The sequence below is a fragment of the Rhipicephalus sanguineus genome, chromosome 1, assembly GCF_013339695.2.
Source record: "Rhipicephalus sanguineus isolate Rsan-2018 chromosome 1, BIME_Rsan_1.4, whole genome shotgun sequence".
Lineage (NCBI taxonomy): Eukaryota > Metazoa > Arthropoda > Arachnida > Ixodida > Ixodidae > Rhipicephalus > Rhipicephalus sanguineus.
The window spans coordinates 318,551,600-318,571,258 of record NC_051176.1 but is presented as its reverse complement, the minus strand read 5'-3'; the positions used below and the strand labels follow the sequence as shown (position 1 = coordinate 318,571,258).

At 48.9% G+C, this 19,659-nt stretch overlaps 1 protein-coding gene across 1 annotated transcript in view; it reads left to right on the top strand.

Annotated features, from left to right (window-relative positions):
- LOC119379474 (WW domain-containing adapter protein with coiled-coil homolog) overlaps positions 1-19,659 on the top strand; it is a 467,389-nt gene that overhangs the window by 266,681 nt on the left and 181,049 nt on the right. The window contains exon 9 of the mRNA XM_037648773.2: positions 3,657-3,857. Within this exon, the coding sequence (XP_037504701.1) occupies positions 3,657-3,857 (201 nt within the window). The remainder of the gene's footprint in view (positions 1-3,656; positions 3,858-19,659) is intronic.

The window sequence follows — 19,659 nt, the reverse complement described above, 5'->3', positions numbered from 1 at the left end:
GCAAAACACTCGCAGTCGAGCGGAAAACTTGGTGTGTGACAATGGTATGCCAGCATTGTGAAACGAACTGTAGTGGTTTCACTCATGCCAAACGTGCGACTGAAATGAACATGAGGCGTGCTGCACGAGGAGAAGGTCCTTGCTGTTTTTCAGTTGTATTTAGATCTTGTGTGTTGCATGTGCAACATGACAGCCAACACGGATGCCTTGGTGAAGCGGAACCTGAAGGCAAATTCTTCAATGTAGAACCCATAGGGTTGACAGTGTCGCGAAGTGACTTTAGTGTCGGTGAATACAGGTACACACTTTTACGAAAGAGAACTGATGGTCATTGTTAGAAAATTCCGTGAAGTCAGTTGCACTTCTTTTCGCCCAATAAGTCAGTCTTGGTTTGCCTGGTGTTCTCCGGGAGGAGCTCATGGTCTGGCTGTACACCCTTCTGCCTGCAGCTAGTTCGACGATCAGGGTTGTTCTTAGTGTTGGCTTCTTTGCGGCTTGGGCTTGGGTCAGAGCTTTGCGGGGGCGTCCGGATCGTGCACGAAGCAATACCTCCACCAGATGTCACGAGGTTGTGACGTTGACAAAGGCACTAGTCGGCGTGTTCAAGACTAAGCTTTTTATTTGGGTGAACCTGGGCCCGTAAAATAAAAAGGCAAGGTGCAAACAGTTTACACTGTTAACTGATAATGGCGTGAACAGTCGTTGGCCATCAAGTAATCTGACCTGCGCTTAGGCGCATCGGTATTTAATACATGCTGCTTCGAACATTCGAGTCTTATCGCTGGTGGCCGTGCTAGTTCTAGAATAAATTCGACTGTTTGCATTTTCGTGCTCAAGCCTATTGGAAGATTCTGAAATAATCTGGAAGGTTCCCAGACATTCAGGCGGGGCTTGAGCAAGACAGTGATTATATGTGTAACGGACCAGTTACATAAAAATAGCAAAAGAAGCGCATGTGGCAATATCCTCTACTAACGTGAGAATTTTTTTCTGAGTTCCAACAGCGTAGCATATTGTCATTGCGCAACATTCTGTGGCACCAGGAGGATTTTGTAGCCACACAGGTACGCTGTGCAATCATTAATTTTTGCCTGCCGTGTTTGGGAACAGCGTGAGGCACTCTTATTGGGTCAGGATCCCATATTGGATTACTTTTTACTAAGCATTCGCTTAAGCTTCACATATGCGTAGTCCAGCTGAATAGGCGACACGTGTTCTGCAGAATCGGAATGTTCATAAATCATTTGTAAGGAACACCAGTTACATTTTATTTCTAGGTGTTAGTAAATTACATTAAATGTAGCTCGTGGGATATGGTACAGGCATGAGATATAGTACAGAATGCACAACAAATATGCCTTAAAGGGGTCCTGAACCACTTTTCAAGTAATAGAATGACCTCAGTGCCTCACGAATTGATTGCCGCAAAAATATCTCGAATCCATGAAGAACGGGTGGAGTTACAGGAATTTATCGCACGCTTTAAGTGCTTTTTTTCTTCTCTCTTCCTGACGAGCGCGCTGAAAGTTACACAAGGAGGGATGGTACCGGTTGCTCCCTCTGAGCAAATGTGATTCACTGTTAGCAGACTATGGAGTGCAGCACCCTTCACACGGTGGCACCCCGTGGTAAGAAGCATCTGATCCAAACGGCACTCTTGGTTTATGTCGGCTATCGGCTGCTGGACATCACACAGGCGCAGCCAGAAATTTGTTTCGGTGGGGCAAGTGGGGTCATTTTGTGCTCAGTATCGCATGGCAGAAATAAATTTCGGGAGGGGCACATGGCCAGTGTGCCACCCCTTGGCGACGCCAGGCCTCTTTTTATGAAAAGGGGGTGCCTGAGAAAATGGCAACATTGGACACCGCTTCTCTCCTTGCCACGCACGACTGCAAGGTTTGGCTGAGCTGCAGTGTCTGCTTTCCACAGCATGTGTTTTCTCACCAAGCCCGAGGCGTGGTTCATTGACCCCTTTAAAGGGGATCCTCATATCATGACGATGATGAAAAGGTGCAAAACCCCACAAAAATAGCCAGCAAACATAATGTTCTCAGATGCTTCGGCAACGACATAAAGTTTAAATGTTAGATATCAGTCAAATGCTAAAAACATATCTTATAGCCAGGATCGAGAGGAATTCAACTAAACCAAGACTAGTACTTGAGTACGATTGCACGACAAAAAAAAACTCGGATGAAAGTGTCTTTTTTGTTGCCCAATCATACTCCAGTAATGGATTACCAACTTGCCCGGAATGCTGCTCTCATCAAGGCTGAAATCAGAAGTGCGTTTTATGATGATTTAAAGTGCCAAGCCGTACTGCATGCTCGAACCTAGCCAAGGGTGTTTCATTATTCACATGCGGTGTTACACCAGAAAATTTGCCAATGATTATTCATCTCTAGCATCTGCTAATGGCATAGAAAGTACGCACCATGTCTTCTTATCATGCCAAACTGACCATGGACATAATTAATTACTCTGTCTGAGTGCCTGATGTCTGATAATGGTAAAATAAAAAAAGAAACCTTCCGGTGGAAAATATACATAGCATTAGATGGCTGGACTTGTAAAAGCTAACACATTGACACTTGAGTGAAAGCAGTCATGATCCAGCCTAGCAAACAGTTTTTCTTTATTCGCATGACTTGAAGCAGCATGCTGGTGCTAAGAGAGACGTGTGCAGTGGCGACAGAAGTGCGGCTGCCAGCCGAATAAGTTTCATAAAACATTTTTCTTTCTTGTTTTGTTGAGATGAAGACATGCCCTTGAGGCGTAATTCTTGATATGTGTATGTATGTGTATTATGCCTGTGCTGTGTATGAATTGAAGCAGTGTTTTGTGGTATCTGTTATCATATATCCAGTGGTCATTGCTTTCTTCTTTAGCGCCTGCTTTTGCATTTCAAATAGTATCACAGAGCATTGGAGCAGGTACTGAGCAGTAAATTGAACACCACTAGTGAAGTTTAATCTGGGTATTCATATTTGCAGCAATATGTATTGCTGTTCCAGATCACAGGTGTCTCCACTGTGCAATATATTTTACATGAACCTGTTATGTGGATCAGTCATACATTTCATAACATGTGTTGTGAACATATTTATTAGTGTATAAAGAAACCAATATGTTAGACTATGAGCACTAGCTGGTTTCATTTTTCTGGTTCAGCATCCCACATAACAAGTATAATTAAAAGGTAATTTTTTTTAAATTTATAATTATTACATTTGCCCTACGGCATCTGTCTTAGTCATTCATGCTTGGTCATTAGAATAAAATTAGCGTTAATATGTTGTCCTCTGCATTAAACTTGAACCACCCCAAATTGCTATATAACCTTAGTCACTTGTGCCAAAGGTGTATCTTGAATACACGATAGCGCGTACAATGTATCGGAAATACTGATACCCCACCTGCCGTGGGTATCATGATACAGATACAAGATACCCGAAGGGTATCATGAGAAACTGCCCAACTCTGCTTGGAACTAAGTAGACGTGTCAATGCCACGGCGTGGATGCATCTCATGGAAGATTACTCTCTGCACTGTTCTTTGCCATAAAAGGATGTTGGAGATGGCATGCAACTTGGGAGTCTTGAATAACCGCATCCAAGAAGTGTGTCATGGCGTGCTCACAGCCTTTGCCCTGCAGATGCGCAGACACAAGACATGGACATTTCTCCACCAGGGGGAGGTGGGAACACTCCAAACAGTACACCGGATGCAGCCCGCACAGCATCCACGATGCTTCTACCACAGTCGCCAGTGACACTTGCCCAGCTGCCCAAGATGATGTCGCAGCTGGCTGGCACCCGTGGACTCCCCAAGCTGGATGACATGTCACCGCAGGAAGGTCAGCAAAGACAAAGGGACTCTGTCTGCACGCTGCGTGGTGACTGGTTCTTCTGCATGTGCATGAGGGCTGGCATGGCTGCAATGCTGCAAAGTTGGTACTCGGGCCGCATGAGGCATTCACTGCATTTAGCGATGTAGTGCTTGCATGCAGTTGTATCTATATCATTTGTAGCCCCTTCACTGTTGCTCAGACATGGAGTCTGTTATAGTACCCTTCCTTCCTCTGATGAATTAATGCTTTGTAGTGAGCATAAAAGGCTCCCTCTGTAAGAGCAAAAAAAGTGTTAAAATTGCATCGTGTGTGGCAATTGGTTCTTCTATTATGCACTGACATGCATACCTAGCCCTTGCTTCAATAATTGCGCATAATAAATGGTCTGGGTATTTCAACTTTGTGCTGAGCTTCATAGTTTTTGAAATCGCATGTTAGTGCAAGAATTTTCAGCACTTGCAATGTGCACCGAATTTCATGCTCCAAAAACCATTTCCTCATTCGCCATTTACACCACACCCTGTTGGTGCACATATCGTACAACTGCTTATTCTAAAAGATTTTCATTCATGTTTTCCTGTTTATTGCTCATAAGTAGCCGTTAGCCGTGGTAAATTGTAGATTTAGTGGTGGTGTGTAGATTATTATTCTTTTATGCTGCTGTTCAAGGAAAATGAGAGAAATATTAAGGGAATCTAGGGACTTGATCTTCTGCTACTAACAACTTAAAGTGAACAGGTGCTACAACCAAGTCGACAGACAGAGAACTTTATTCAGGTCCTAAGGATCTGCGTTGTGACGCCCCCTTTTAGGGGGAATCTGTAGCAGTTACGGGCCGCTCCCACGTAGGGACCGGAAGACCGTGACCCTCTCGCAGGCCCTCTGGACAGCCCGAAGTTGAACCGAGAGGTCACCGCTGTTAAGGGCTTCCTTCCAGTCCTCTTCCTTGTTGAACTCTGCGTCACGTAACACAGGGCATTGCCAGAACATATGAGGTAATGAGCAATATGCCTCTCCACAGTCCGGACAACGCGGTTCGTTGTCGGGCGAAAAATGACTGAACCTACCCCTTGAAGGCAAAGATCCCATTTGGAGCATCCTGAAGGCCGATGATTGCTGTCGAGTAAGTTTAGGATGAGGAAGTGGAAAAGCCATCCGAGAGAGATGATAATGAGTCATGACCTCATGAAGAGTGAGTAGCGAGTCCCTGTATCTTCCAGCGTCCCCACCTGCGAATCCGCCGGGACCGCTGTGGTGAGCGATACCTCGCGCACATTCATAGGCAAATTCATTGGCGTTGGGGACATTGGGATGTACGTTGGTCCCCATGTGGGGCCGGGAACCATGTTATGGTGTGAAGCCGAGCAGCCCCCTCGCAGCCAAGGATGGCCGCTGCCTCCCGCGAGATCGAGCCCGAGGCTAAAGCCCTAGCTGCGGAACGCGAGTCTGTAAAGACATTTGGACGCGATGGGTCCTTCATTGCTATCGCGATGGCGATTTGCTCAGCCACCGTTGCCGAAACCTTTGTAACCAAGGCAGAGCATAGGAGTGTGCCACTATGATCGACCGAGACCACTGCGAAGCGATCCGAACGGCTGTACTGGGCTGCATCAACAAAGGTCGCGAGATCCGAATCGTTTGCAACTGATTTTAATGAAGAACGGGCCTGAGCTATGCGGCGCCCTACAGTGCATTATCAGTGGACATTTCTTGGAAGTGGAGCTACCACAAACGTTCCTCTTATCGAGGGTGGTAGAATAACTTAACGCTGGTTAGTCTCCGTAGGGCAACAGCCTATGGATTCCAGGATGCGCCTACCAGCCCGCGAGGACGATAGTCGCACGACCACACACACACTCACTCTCTCTGCATGTGCGACCAGAACGAATGCAACCCACTCCCATTTCACCCCCCATTAGCAACTAATGTATTTATTTAGACATGCGAATTCGCACTGCATTTTGCATTTAACGAAGCCATCGCACGCCGCATCCGCACATCGGGTGTCTGCGGGTAGCGAGAGACCCACATGGTAGCAGCACTAACTTTCACGATTTGGGGACCCGTCATGACAGAACGCGCACAGCGCTGGTAATTTGTGCTCGTGAGCATTCAAACCAGTTCAAATGACATTTACGGGTACCTCAGCGCTTTATTCCTGGCTCATGGCGCATCGCGTTCGCACACTTTTCATACACTGTGATTTGTCACTGCTTTATGTCAATTTTGTAATCAAAACGTGCAACGAGCGCTTTGATACGCGTAAGTGGCGTTGCTTCATGCCGGCTATGGGCTACACGAGCATTTAGGCTTAGCCTTACGATCGGTGTATCGGTCGATGGCTGTTTCGCTGTGCGGCTGGCGTGCCTCCTTTTTTTTTTTTTTTTGCAAAAAATAAAACTGGCCTCTGTACATTCGGTGCTTCGTTTGCGTGAACACATTGCTTACGGTGCACGGGCGGTGCCTGAAGCATGCAGTGTATGGTCTCGGCGGGCGCTTTACGCGACTCGCGGTGGGAAATCGCAAGTCTCTGTATTATCGGGAGCTCTACATCAACGGCGATGGCTTTCAGTATTAAAGAAAATAGAACAGGCCAACGCGAGCAGTGTTACTACTGTGGTTGCGCGTGTCGAACGTCGTTATACCCCCCCCCCCCCGTTTTACTCCCTTCGCTTTTCGTTGTCTTCAAAGTGAGGGGTTCCGCGACACTCTGGAAAGGCCGTTGGGGTTCCCCAAGGCCAGAAAATTTGAGAAGCCCTGCTCTAGCGGTTTTGCCCGAGAAGGCGGCAGCAGACTGATGTGAGGTTTCTTTGCACTCGTGCCACACTGTTGAGGGAGTTTCCGCTCGAGTTGGCAACCAATGGCGGTGCAGGGCGCTTTTGTTGTCGTGTGTTAAAAGCGTGCAGTACACTTGACGCTGTGCCAACAGCACGGCCAAGCAGATAGCTGAAGGCACTTATTATGTTGTTCTCATGACAAAGAATAACACTGACCTACAGGAAGCTCTTGGGAAGCTTGAAAAGCTAAATAAGCAGACGTACAAAAAGACAAAGCAGTAACCTGCTAAATCATATTACTGATCTTAACCCTTTGAGGGTCGAATTTTTTCGCGAAATCCAGTCCAAAAATGTGTAATTTTTTTATTGCTGAAATAAATTCTTCAGACGATTCTATTTCAGAAAAAAATTGTCTAAAATTTTTTTTCGTGACCGTAAAGTGACAAAAAAATCAGTTTTGTTGTTACATACATATGGCTTATTCGTAGTAAAATCAAGCAGAATCCCCCCCCCCCCCCCAAAAAAAAAGCTTCACAGTTTTTTATGAAGAAAAATTATGCATTGTATTAAACATAGCTCACAAACATACAAAAATAAGCGCACCAGATAACGTTTCCGTTTAAAAACGCTCGTGCTCTAACACTAAAAACTTTTCAGCGTGTGATAGTCTTTGAAGCATGGCTGCCCGCGCACGCGTTTCAGATGTCGCTCTTTGATCGTCATCGGAGTCTGAACTCGTCAAAAAATCCTCGTCTGACGAACTGAAATCCAATGAATCAGATTCTGATTCGGCAATTGGGGAATAGTCCGCATCGGAAGAATCGCTGCTCGACTCACCGGCAGCAGCGCAACCGGCGCGCGCTTCCATAACGTAAGCGAACTGCGTCAGTGAGCGCACGGAAGAAAACTATGGTTCTGCGCCCGTCCGGAAAGCAAAACGAGTGAAAAAGCTACAGTAATACTTCGACTTATCGCCAACAAGACGTTGTTAGTTTTTCCGAGACCCCAAGGGAAATGCAATCACGGCGGCGCCGTTTGTGTAATTTAGCGCCGCACGGAAACAGATGTAATCGCGCGCCGGGGTGCAATAAATGAGCGAGTAACAAGCGGTCACCCTTTGAGAGATTAGAAACCAAACAGCCATCAGCTTTGCGGGCGCAAGAAGCGAAAATCACCCGAAGGACGAAACCGAAACGAGCCGGACCGCGTGCGCGCGTTCTGATGCGAGACTACAAGCCGCCGCGCCTCTTTGGAAAGAAAAAAAAAAGACGGAGAGACATTGGCGTATTAAAAAAAATTCCACGTATTCCCGAAGCGTGGCAGCACATTCCAAGCAAGAGAAATGGGAGAAGGCGCGCGTTTGAAACCAAACCGCGCCGCGGGCGCTCTCGGTTGCGCAAGCGATAGCCGGCGCGCGGCGCGCCATTTTGCGAAGCATAAAAAAAGCAACAACGGAGAGACATCGGCGCATGAAAAAAATTCCACGTATTCCCGAAGCGTGGCAGCACATGCCAAGCAAGAGAAATGGGAGAAGGCGCGCGTTTGAAACCAAACCGCGCCGCGGGCGCTCTCGGTTGCGCAAGCGATAGCCGGCGCGCGGCGCGCCATTTTGCGAAGCATAAAAAAAGCAACAACGGAGAGACATCGGCGCATGAAAAAAATTCCACGTATTCCCGAAGCGTGGCAGCACATGCCAAGCAAGAGAAATGGGAGAAGGCGCGCGTTTGAAACCAAACCGCGCCGCGGGCGCTCTCGGTTGCGCAAGCGATAGCCGGCGCGCGGCGCGCCATTTTGCGAAGCATAAAAAAAGCAACAACGGAGAGACATCGGCGCATGAAAAAAATTCCACGTATTCCCGAAGCGTGGCAGCACATGCCAAGCAAGAGAAATGGGAGAAGGCGCGCGTTTGAAACCAAACCGCGCCGCGGGCGCTCTCGGTTGCGCAAGCGATAGCCGGCGCGCGGCGCGCCATTTTGCGAAGCATAAAAAAAGCAACAACGGAGAGACATCGGCGCATGAAAAAAATTCCACGTATTCCCGAAGCGTGGCAGCACATTCCAAGCAAGAGAAATGGGAGAAGGCGCGCGTTTGAAACCAAACCGCGCCGCGGGCGCTCTCGGTTGCGCAAGCGATAGCCGGCGCGCGGCGCGCCATTTTGCGAAGCATAAAAAAAGCAACAACGGAGAGACATCGGCGCATGAAAAAAATTCCACGTATTCCCGAAGCGTGGCAGCACATGCCAAGCAAGAGAAATGGGAGAAGGCGCGCGTTTGAAACCAAACCGCGCCGCGGGCGCTCTCGGTTGCGCAAGCGATAGCCGGCGCGCGGCGCGCCATTTTGCGAAGCATAAAAAAAGCAACAACGGAGAGACATCGGCGCATGAAAAAAATTCCACGTATTCCCGAAGCGTGGCAGCACATGCCAAGCAAGAGAAATGGGAGAAGGCGCGCGTTTGAAACCAAACCGCGCCGCGGGCGCTCTCGGTTGCGCAAGCGATAGCCGGCGCGCGGCGCGCCATTTTGCGAAGCATAAAAAAAGCAACAACGGAGAGACATCGGCGCATGAAAAAAATTCCACGTATTCCCGAAGCGTGGCAGCACATGCCAAGCAAGAGAAATGGGAGAAGGCGCGCGTTTGAAACCAAACCGCGCCGCGGGCGCTCTCGGTTGCGCAAGCGATAGCCGGCGCGCGGCGCGCCATTTTGCGAAGCATAAAAAAAGCAACAACGGAGAGACATCGGCGCATGAAAAAAATTCCACGTATTCCCGAAGCGTGGCAGCACATGCCAAGCAAGAGAAATGGGAGAAGGCGCGCGTTTGAAACCAAACCGCGCCGCGGGCGCTCTCGGTTGCGCAAGCGATAGCCGGCGCGCGGCGCGCCATTTTGCGAAGCATAAAAAAAGCAACAACGGAGAGACATCGGCGCATGAAAAAAATTCCACGTATTCCCGAAGCGTGGCAGCACATGCCAAGCAAGAGAAATGGGAGAAGGCGCGCGTTTGAAACCAAACCGCGCCGCGGGCGCTCTCGGTTGCGCAAGCGATAGCCGGCGCGCGGCGCGCCATTTTGCGAAGCATAAAAAAAGCAACAACGGAGAGACATCGGCGCATGAAAAAAATTCCACGTATTCCCGAAGCGTGGCAGCACATGCCAAGCAAGAGAAATGGGAGAAGGCGCGCGTTTGAAACCAAACCGCGCCGCGGGCGCTCTCGGTTGCGCAAGCGATAGCCGGCGCGCGGCGCGCCATTTTGCGAAGCATAAAAAAAGCAACAACGGAGAGACATCGGCGCATGAAAAAAATTCCACGTATTCCCGAAGCGTGGCAGCACATGCCAAGCAAGAGAAATGGGAGAAGGCGCGCGTTTGAAAACCAAACCGCGCCGCGGGCGCTCTCGGTTGCGCAAGCGATAGCCGGCGCGCGGCGCGCCATTTTGCGAAGCATAAAAAAAGCAACAACGGAGAGACATCGGCGCATGAAAAAAATTCCACGTATTCCCGAAGCGTGGCAGCACATTCCAAGCAAGAGAAATGGGAGAAGGCGCGCGTTTGAAACCAAACCGCGCCGCGGGCGCTCTCGGTTGCGCAAGCGATAGCCGGCGCGCGGCGCGCCATTTTGCGAAGCATAAAAAAAGCAACAACGGAGAGACATCGGCGCATGAAAAAAATTCCACGTATTCCCGAAGCGTGGCAGCACATGCCAAGCAAGAGAAATGGGAGAAGGCGCGCGTTTGAAACCAAACCGCGCCGCGGGCGCTCTCGGTTGCGCAAGCGATAGCCGGCGCGCGGCGCGCCATTTTGCGAAGCATAAAAAAAGCAACAACGGAGAGACATCGGCGCATGAAAAAAATTCCACGTATTCCCGAAGCGTGGCAGCACATTCCAAGCAAGAGAAATGGGAGAAGGCGCGCGTTTGAAACCAAACCGCGCCGCGGGCGCTCTCGGTTGCGCAAGCGATAGCCGGCGCGCGGCGCGCCATTTTGCGAAGCATAAAGAAAGCAACAACGGAGAGACATCGGCGCATGAAAAAAATTCCACGTATTCCCGAAGCGTGGCAGCACATGCCAAGCAAGAGAAATGGGAGAAGGCGCGCGTTTGAAACCAAACCGCGCCGCGGGCGCTCTCGGTTGCGCAAGCGATAGCCGGCGCGCGGCGCGCCATTTTGCGAAGCATAAAAAAAGCAACAACGGAGAGACATCGGCGCATGAAAAAAATTCCACGTATTCCCGAAGCGTGGCAGCACATGCCAAGCAAGAGAAATGGGAGAAGGCGCGCGTTTGAAACCAAACCGCGCCGCGGGCGCTCTCGGTTGCGCAAGCGATAGCCGGCGCGCGGCGCGCCATTTTGCGAAGCATAAAAAAAGCAACAACGGAGAGACATCGGCGCATGAAAAAAATTCCACGTATTCCCGAAGCGTGGCAGCACATGCCAAGCAAGAGAAATGGGAGAAGGCGCGCGTTTGAAACCAAACCGCGCCGCGGGCGCTCTCGGTTGCGCAAGCGATAGCCGGCGCGCGGCGCGCCATTTTGCGAAGCATAAAAAAAGCAACAACGGAGAGACATCGGCGCATGAAAAAAATTCCACGTATTCCCGAAGCGTGGCAGCACATGCCAAGCAAGAGAAATGGGAGAAGGCGCGCGTTTGAAACCAAACCGCGCCGCGGGCGCTCTCGGTTGCGCAAGCGATAGCCGGCGCGCGGCGCGCCATTTTGCGAAGCATAAAAAAAGCAACAACGGAGAGACATCGGCGCATGAAAAAAATTCCACGTATTCCCGAAGCGTGGCAGCACATGCCAAGCAAGAGAAATGGGAGAAGGCGCGCGTTTGAAACCAAACCGCGCCGCGGGCGCTCTCGGTTGCGCAAGCGATAGCCGGCGCGCGGCGCGCCATTTTGCGAAGCATAAAAAAAGCAACAACGGAGAGACATCGGCGCATGAAAAAAATTCCACGTATTCCCGAAGCGTGGCAGCACATGCCAAGCAAGAGAAATGGGAGAAGGCGCGCGTTTGAAACCAAACCGCGCCGCGGGCGCTCTCGGTTGCGCAAGCGATAGCCGGCGCGCGGCGCGCCATTTTGCGAAGCATAAAAAAAGCAACAACGGAGAGACATCGGCGCATGAAAAAAATTCCACGTATTCCCGAAGCGTGGCAGCACATGCCAAGCAAGAGAAATGGGAGAAGGCGCGCGTTTGAAAACCAAACCGCGCCGCGGGCGCTCTCGGTTGCGCAAGCGATAGCCGGCGCGCGGCGCGCCATTTTGCGAAGCATAAAAAAAGCAACAACGGAGAGACATCGGCGCATGAAAAAAATTCCACGTATTCCCGAAGCGTGGCAGCACATTCCAAGCAAGAGAAATGGGAGAAGGCGCGCGTTTGAAACCAAACCGCGCCGCGGGCGCTCTCGGTTGCGCAAGCGATAGCCGGCGCGCGGCGCGCCATTTTGCGAAGCATAAAAAAAGCAACAACGGAGAGACATCGGCGCATGAAAAAAATTCCACGTATTCCCGAAGCGTGGCAGCACATGCCAAGCAAGAGAAATGGGAGAAGGCGCGCGTTTGAAACCAAACCGCGCCGCGGGCGCTCTCGGTTGCGCAAGCGATAGCCGGCGCGCGGCGCGCCATTTTGCGAAGCATAAAAAAAGCAACAACGGAGAGACATCGGCGCATGAAAAAAATTCCACGTATTCCCGAAGCGTGGCAGCACATTCCAAGCAAGAGAAATGGGAGAAGGCGCGCGTTTGAAACCAAACCGCGCCGCGGGCGCTCTCGGTTGCGCAAGCGATAGCCGGCGCGCGGCGCGCCATTTTGCGAAGCATAAAGAAAGCAACAACGGAGAGACATCGGCGCATGAAAAAAATTCCACGTATTCCCGAAGCGTGGCAGCACATGCCAAGCAAGAGAAATGGGAGAAGGCGCGCGTTTGAAACCAAACCGCGCCGCGGGCGCTCTCGGTTGCGCAAGCGATAGCCGGCGCGCGGCGCGCCATTTTGCGAAGCATAAAAAAAGCAACAACGGAGAGACATCGGCGCATGAAAAAAATTCCACGTATTCCCGAAGCGTGGCAGCACATGCCAAGCAAGAGAAATGGGAGAAGGCGCGCGTTTGAAACCAAACCGCGCCGCGGGCGCTCTCGGTTGCGCAAGCGATAGCCGGCGCGCGGCGCGCCATTTTGCGAAGCATAAAAAAAGCAACAACGGAGAGACATCGGCGCATGAAAAAAATTCCACGTATTCCCGAAGCGTGGCAGCACATTCCAAGCAAGAGAAATGGGAGAAGGCGCGCGTTTGAAACCAAACCGCGCCGCGGGCGCTCTCGGTTGCGCAAGCGATAGCCGGCGCGCGGCGCGCCATTTTGCGAAGCATAAAGAAAGCAACAACGGAGAGACATCGGCGCATGAAAAAAATTCCACGTATTCCCGAAGCGTGGCAGCACATGCCAAGCAAGAGAAATGGGAGAAGGCGCGCGTTTGAAACCAAACCGCGCCGCGGGCGCTCTCGGTTGCGCAAGCGATAGCCGGCGCGCGGCGCGCCATTTTGCGAAGCATAAAAAAAGCAACAACGGAGAGACATCGGCGCATGAAAAAAATTCCACGTATTCCCGAAGCGTGGCAGCACATGCCAAGCAAGAGAAATGGGAGAAGGCGCGCGTTTGAAACCAAACCGCGCCGCGGGCGCTCTCGGTTGCGCAAGCGATAGCCGGCGCGCGGCGCGCCATTTTGCGAAGCATAAAAAAAGCAACAACGGAGAGACATCGGCGCATGAAAAAAATTCCACGTATTCCCGAAGCGTGGCAGCACATGCCAAGCAAGAGAAATGGGAGAAGGCGCGCGTTTGAAACCAAACCGCGCCGCGGGCGCTCTCGGTTGCGCAAGCGATAGCCGGCGCGCGGCGCGCCATTTTGCGAAGCATAAAAAAGCAACAACGGAGAGACATCGGCGCATGAAAAAAATTCCACGTATTCCCGAAGCGTGGCAGCACATGCCAAGCAAGAGAAATCATCAAAAAAGGCTCGCACTTTAAACCAGCTGCACCGCGAACGCGCTCGGATGGGCAAGCGATAGGCGGCGCGCCGTTTTGGGAAGCGAAAAAAAAATACAACGGAGAGACATCGGCGCATGAAAAAAATTCCACATATTCCCGAAGTCTGGAAGCACAGGCCAAACAAAAGAAATGATCGAAAAAGGCGCGCGTTTTAAAAATAAACGCTATGCCGTACATGTACGACGAAAACCCTTTGGTACCAGGAAGCTTCTGCTGTACATGTACGGCGAAAACCCTGAAGGGGTTAAGAAAAGGCCTACTGCTATGTAACTGCAATTCTTGTGCAATCACTTTTTTTTTATTTTTGATTAGTGTGATGCTTCATCGCTTTTTTTTTTGAAACGTTTGAGGTGAACCTAGTTTCGAGAACCTTTTTCAATTATTTCATATGTTTGTTACACTGGCTAGATAGGTCGCATTGTATGTAAAAAGGTAGTGTAGTTCATACCTGGCAATAATCTGTTAAGAAATCTTCCTCCACATGATGTTTCAGTGTTTTGTGTATTCCAAGCCCCTTAAAATATGTACTTGTCCCCCCAAGTTGCTACAAATTTGCTTTTTCAAGCTCCTAGGACGACGTATTAAATTCCGCTAACTGCTCCAAATCAAGATTCTTCTGCTCCAAAATCGAAATTTTGCTGCTCCAAAAGCTGCTCCCAATTCAATTTCAACCGTCTCACCCTTGAAAAGTGGGTTTCGCTTCAACCCTGCCATTATCACAGGGATCGCAAAGCAAATAAATTCTATGGATTAATTCAATGCCACGGTAGCCTGATCATCGATGAAATGAAGCTGTCTGCGTGCGTGAGCGTTTGAGCAGGAGGGAAAGTGCAAGGGTTGGTCGACTTGGGGAAGTTTCGCACTGGAAAGCGACAAACATCTTTCCTGTGATCATTGTCGGTGATCATGTTTCAACCTTTTGCTGGCATCAGATACTAGAAGTGTTCGCTTCAAGGTGAAATGTGAAGGCTGCGGTGTTGTCTAACATCTTAATAGAGGCCATGCTGCTAGCAGAAAAGGCTGTGCTGAAGGTGGATTACATCACGGTGGATGGAGCTTCATGGAATCGTTCATCGTGGTACCTATTCGCAGTGATTCCACTCCTGCGCCAAGTGCGGCAAATTGGATTTACTGCGCCATCCTGATAATAACGGCGGAAATTGCGCCAAACTGTGCCAGAGTACCAGGCTTGGAGGCGTCTTATCACCGGCAGTCACAACGCCGGCGCGTCGAAACATGTGCAGCTTGATCTTGGGGCTGCCTAAGTCACAGCCACGGACCAAGAATTATTCCACTGAATAAACAGCGCTCGAGCGTGCGTCCCGCGTAAGCCACGATGCCACGCACGGTGCCGACGCAGCTTCTGTTGTGCAAGTCAGCTTGACAGCAGAACGCGCTCTCCACTGAGGCTCGTGATGTCTCTAGGCCAATCGGTAGCGAGAAAGTGTGGCGGTGATTCATCGGCGGACATCGTCTGCTCTAGAAACACTGCTTGTAGCTCATTTCAAGCGTCGTATGGCACGTAATTAAAGCAATGTCCAGTAATGACTACATGCGTGCCGCTAAAATGTCTGCCCCTTCTGCTGCTGGGCATCGCGGAATGAAATCTGGGAACGCTAAGAATAGATAATGGAACAATATCAAATTTTGCATGCTTCGCGTCTATGGAAGAGCATGTGAGCAGTGGGAACGCATTGACACTCCTCAAATATACTTTATCCATGGATCTTCATCTAAAAGAGGGTGATTCCACGTAAGATCGAACAAACGATGGCTGGTCGACCTCTTAAATTTATTCCAGAACTTTATATATTATTGCCTGATGAGTGGAAAGAAGAGACCCACTATTTGTTTTGCCGCCAAAAATTTTTTCGAAGCACAGGAAATCAATAATGACAAAGAGGTGGAGTGGAGCGCTCATCCGTTCTGCTGTTTTGGCCATTCGTTATGAATTGCACAAAATATATTAAAGTTAGGTAGCTGAAATTTCTTTAACTAAATATATGCATGTTTTTGCTTGTGCTCAGGTATTTTTAGTTTTTATGTGTAGTGTAGATGTTTTTATAAAAAACCTCAAAATTGGTCCAGGAAACGTTATTTTCTTTACTTTGAAGGTCTTTATCACAAAAAAGCCTTGTAGCAGAGCGACGAAAATTCTGCATTATGTTCTTCGCGTACAGCAGACTCCCATTAAGACGAACTCGAAGGGACCGCGGTCATCTGTTTGTCTTGAGTTCGGCTTATCAGAAGTGCCCTCAAAAAGAGACATGCTAATACCCCTATCACACTGGAGGTGTTAATGTCATTAGGTTCGAATGTCATTCGGCGCAACGAACGCCATTCGATCCGTGGCGGTGCTACACAGGATAAAGTAATGTCATTCGTTCATGATATCAATGTCGATAATTCAGAAAAAAAATGGCTGGAAAAGTTGAGGAAGGTAAATGTAGAGTGGCATGAAAGCGAACTTCTTTATTTTAAAAGGCATGTGGGAAGTCGCATCACTAGATAAACACGGATAAAAATTTCATATCGCAGGATATCTGGCCACCATAAGCCAAGACGACGCTTAGCCAGTAGCCACAGTCGATAGAATGGCTGATATGGCAGCACTGCTATTCAAGGCACTGTAGTGCCGCTGAACGACAACGCTAAGCTGCAGCAAGTAAAACATTTAGTTGCTTTGTACGTAGCGTTGTAAGGAACGTGCATAAGCCAGAAGAAGAGATTTGACGGAAACTCCGAGCGTTCCGCATTTGTTCGCTTTCAAAACGCGGTCTCGCATGCGTCCGTGTGGGAAAACAGCTTTCAACGAAACTGCGCACAATTGTCTTCTCATAGCCTTATGAGAGCAAACATCTCCACCTCGGTCCAGTGCGCTCGTGGAGTTCATTCCATCGCTGCAGATACACATGCACACAGGCATCTGTTTGTTTACGTTATGGCCGACAGTGCCGGCGGCCAGGCGCCACTGAGGTGGAGAGTAAAAACATTTTGCGACAGCCTTCTGTAAACCTGTGCTCGTTAAAATCACAGACGCCTTTAAAAAAGCAACAATTTATAGCGTGTTTGCATGAATGCGTGTCAAATTGAGAATACTAAATGACACATTTTAAGTAGTCTCTGGTGTAGAGACTATACATTCGGTTCAGCTTCGACAGCGAATGTGTTTTTCGAACTCATTCGATTGCTTAAGTCATTCGTCTCTAATGACATTAAATATCACTGTGTAGCAGCGGCATAATCTCATTAGATGCGAATGTCATTCCATTCGAATGACATTAAAACGTCCAGTCTGACAGGGGTATAACATGCCAAGTGCATCCAAATATGTTTCTTGAAAACACTGAATGGAGTAGACTTACAATGGGGGCAAAAAGACAAGAAAAAGCATTTATGTGGCTCATCTAGATAAAAACTATGCCTTCAAGCAGAGTATTTACACGAATCTTACAAGCACTCGATTTCGCGTGTTCAATAAGAATGCTCATGAAGATATTTGCTACCACATTTTAATGATAAAACTGTAACAAACTCCTATGTTGACGATTAGAAAAAAAATTGAGACAAGCACAATTTTCCTTCAAAGAATCTGAAATTTATTGTCCTGGCAGTTCCTTTTCTTCTGTGAGCCTGTTTTGCTGGCTCTAAGGTCACTTCTGCATACGCCTTGGTCGCGTACTGTTGTCTTGACAAAGTCATTATACGCCGAGTTGCTTAAGAAAGTCTGCAAGGTTTTCTTCGAGGTCCGGATATTTTCCCGTTTTCGGCCCATAGTAACTTTTCCTGATCGACGTGCAGCTGAAGATATCCCATCGTGCTACTCATGGTCACAAGCCTTGCGCACACGAAAAAGACATGACGTAACTATATTCACTGTGCAAAATAGCCTTCCTTTGTCATGTGCTTCTATAATCAAAATGTCTCATCACAATTTGCACTTCACTGGGAACAGATACAATACGCACAGGTCCTACGCGAATTGACCACAAAATACCGTATAAACGCGTGTAAGGGCCGCACTTTTTTTTCAAGAAATGAGGGCCAATTTTCAGGGTGCGGCCCATACACGCGACATTTTTTTTTTTTTAAGTAAAAACGCACCAGTTAGCGAACGAAGAGCGTTTATTGCAGTATACGACATTACTTGCGACATACGTGCTCAATCATCGTCACTCGGCGAGTCCTCAGACCTGGAGTCCGAGATGAGATGGTGTACTGCGAAGCGCCGTCACCCCACATGCAGTCATCTTCCGTGCCATCCAAGCTGTTAGATATCCCGGCGACTTTAAAACTTCGGGACACAATGTCCGTCGACACCGAGCTCCACGCAGATGGGATCCACCCAAATACAGTCGCCAAGGCTAGTCCCTTCACACGCAGCATGTCCGTTGTGAGTGCAAGACCATCATTCCGCACTTCAGTCACATAGCGGAGCAAGTCTTCTTCCAAATCGGGAAACTTGCACTGCTCTCCTCGGAAAGCGCGCTTAGTGCTGTTGGTGTTTCGCAAGGCTTCTTTTTGAGCACACCAACGTCGAACACATTTCTCGTCAACGTCGAATTTTCTGCCGGCGGCACGTTTCCCATGCTCGAGAGCATACTCGATCACCTTCAACTTATAGCCAGCAGTGTAGCTATTCAGGTACTTGCCCATCTTGCCAAAACGTGAACGCTGAGTAGAAAACAAGCTAGCACGAAGGTCATCGAACAGTGCAGAAAACTACAGCAAACGGCTGGCTGAACTGCAAAAACCGAACCAACCGAACAACGCGAACGACATCAGGGGGAGGTTACTCCGTATACCTCCCATAGGACGTCTTAATTCATGACGTCAGCGCTGGCAGCGCCAAACGTCCTTCAGTTACTATCCTGGCGGCTGGGATTCAGAAGCTCAAACTGCAGAATGGCGGCGCACACGGTATGCGTCGTCATGGCAACACCAGCCGCGCCTCGCACCTCCTCTCCTAGCTCTCTCGCAAGCGCCGTTTTTTATTCTTTTTGTTTTGTTTGCGTGCGCGTGCTGCGCAGCCTCCTCCCCCACTTTTTTTCATGAACCCGCTCGCCCGCCCGCTCGCGCGTGCTGCGCCGGTGTTTTTTTTCTTTTTTGCATCCGCTTGCGCGTGCTGCGCCGCGCGTTCGTTGCGCGTTTGAATGTACGCAATTTGCAATCAAGCATTCTGAACACACTGCAGTCGTGCAGCATGTGCCAGAACGCAAAAGAATGAATTGCATTCACAACACAAAATATCTTTGGTCTCGTTTTATTGTCCTCGTTTCCGAAAATCAACATTTTCATCAAATGTGGTGCGACCAAGGTTCAGGAGATTAACAGAAGTGATGAACAGGAGATTCACATAGACGTGCTCATGACCACTAAACAGCACAAAAGGTATCGGCAAAGTTAAGAACTTAAAGAACAGTGGAATAAAAAAACAGCATAACATTAGGGCACATAATAAAAAACAATTTTTATACTGACAAAAGTGCAGAAGAGCTTCTGATATATGCGCACGATATTGCACAAAATTATCATAACTAACAAAATTGAACATTCACTGCAATGCAAAAACAATGAAAGCAGTTGAATACCTAAAAATAGAATAATCATGTAAAGATCATTTTAAAGATGTGAAAACGAACTGCACATATACCACAACTAATATTGGCCGCACTTTATTGACTACATTTCCAAAAACGTTGATTTTCATAAAACTAGTGATGATAAACGCGAAGAAAATGAACAGATGATATCGGAGGATTCATGGCATCTCTTCTTTAAATGCGCCGATTCTGCAATTCTTCAGCTATTCTCTGGGCGCACCAATCAGCTGTGTGGCGTTCCGGAGTACTTTAAAAACGCTTCCGCCCTGAAGAAAAGGAACAAGTTCCAATAAGATAAAGAGCGCCGTCGACTCGTGCAAAAGTGAATTCGTTTGTTCGTCTCAGAGCAGCACAAGTTTTTATACATTTACCTCAGGCACGTAGGCAAGGGGGTGC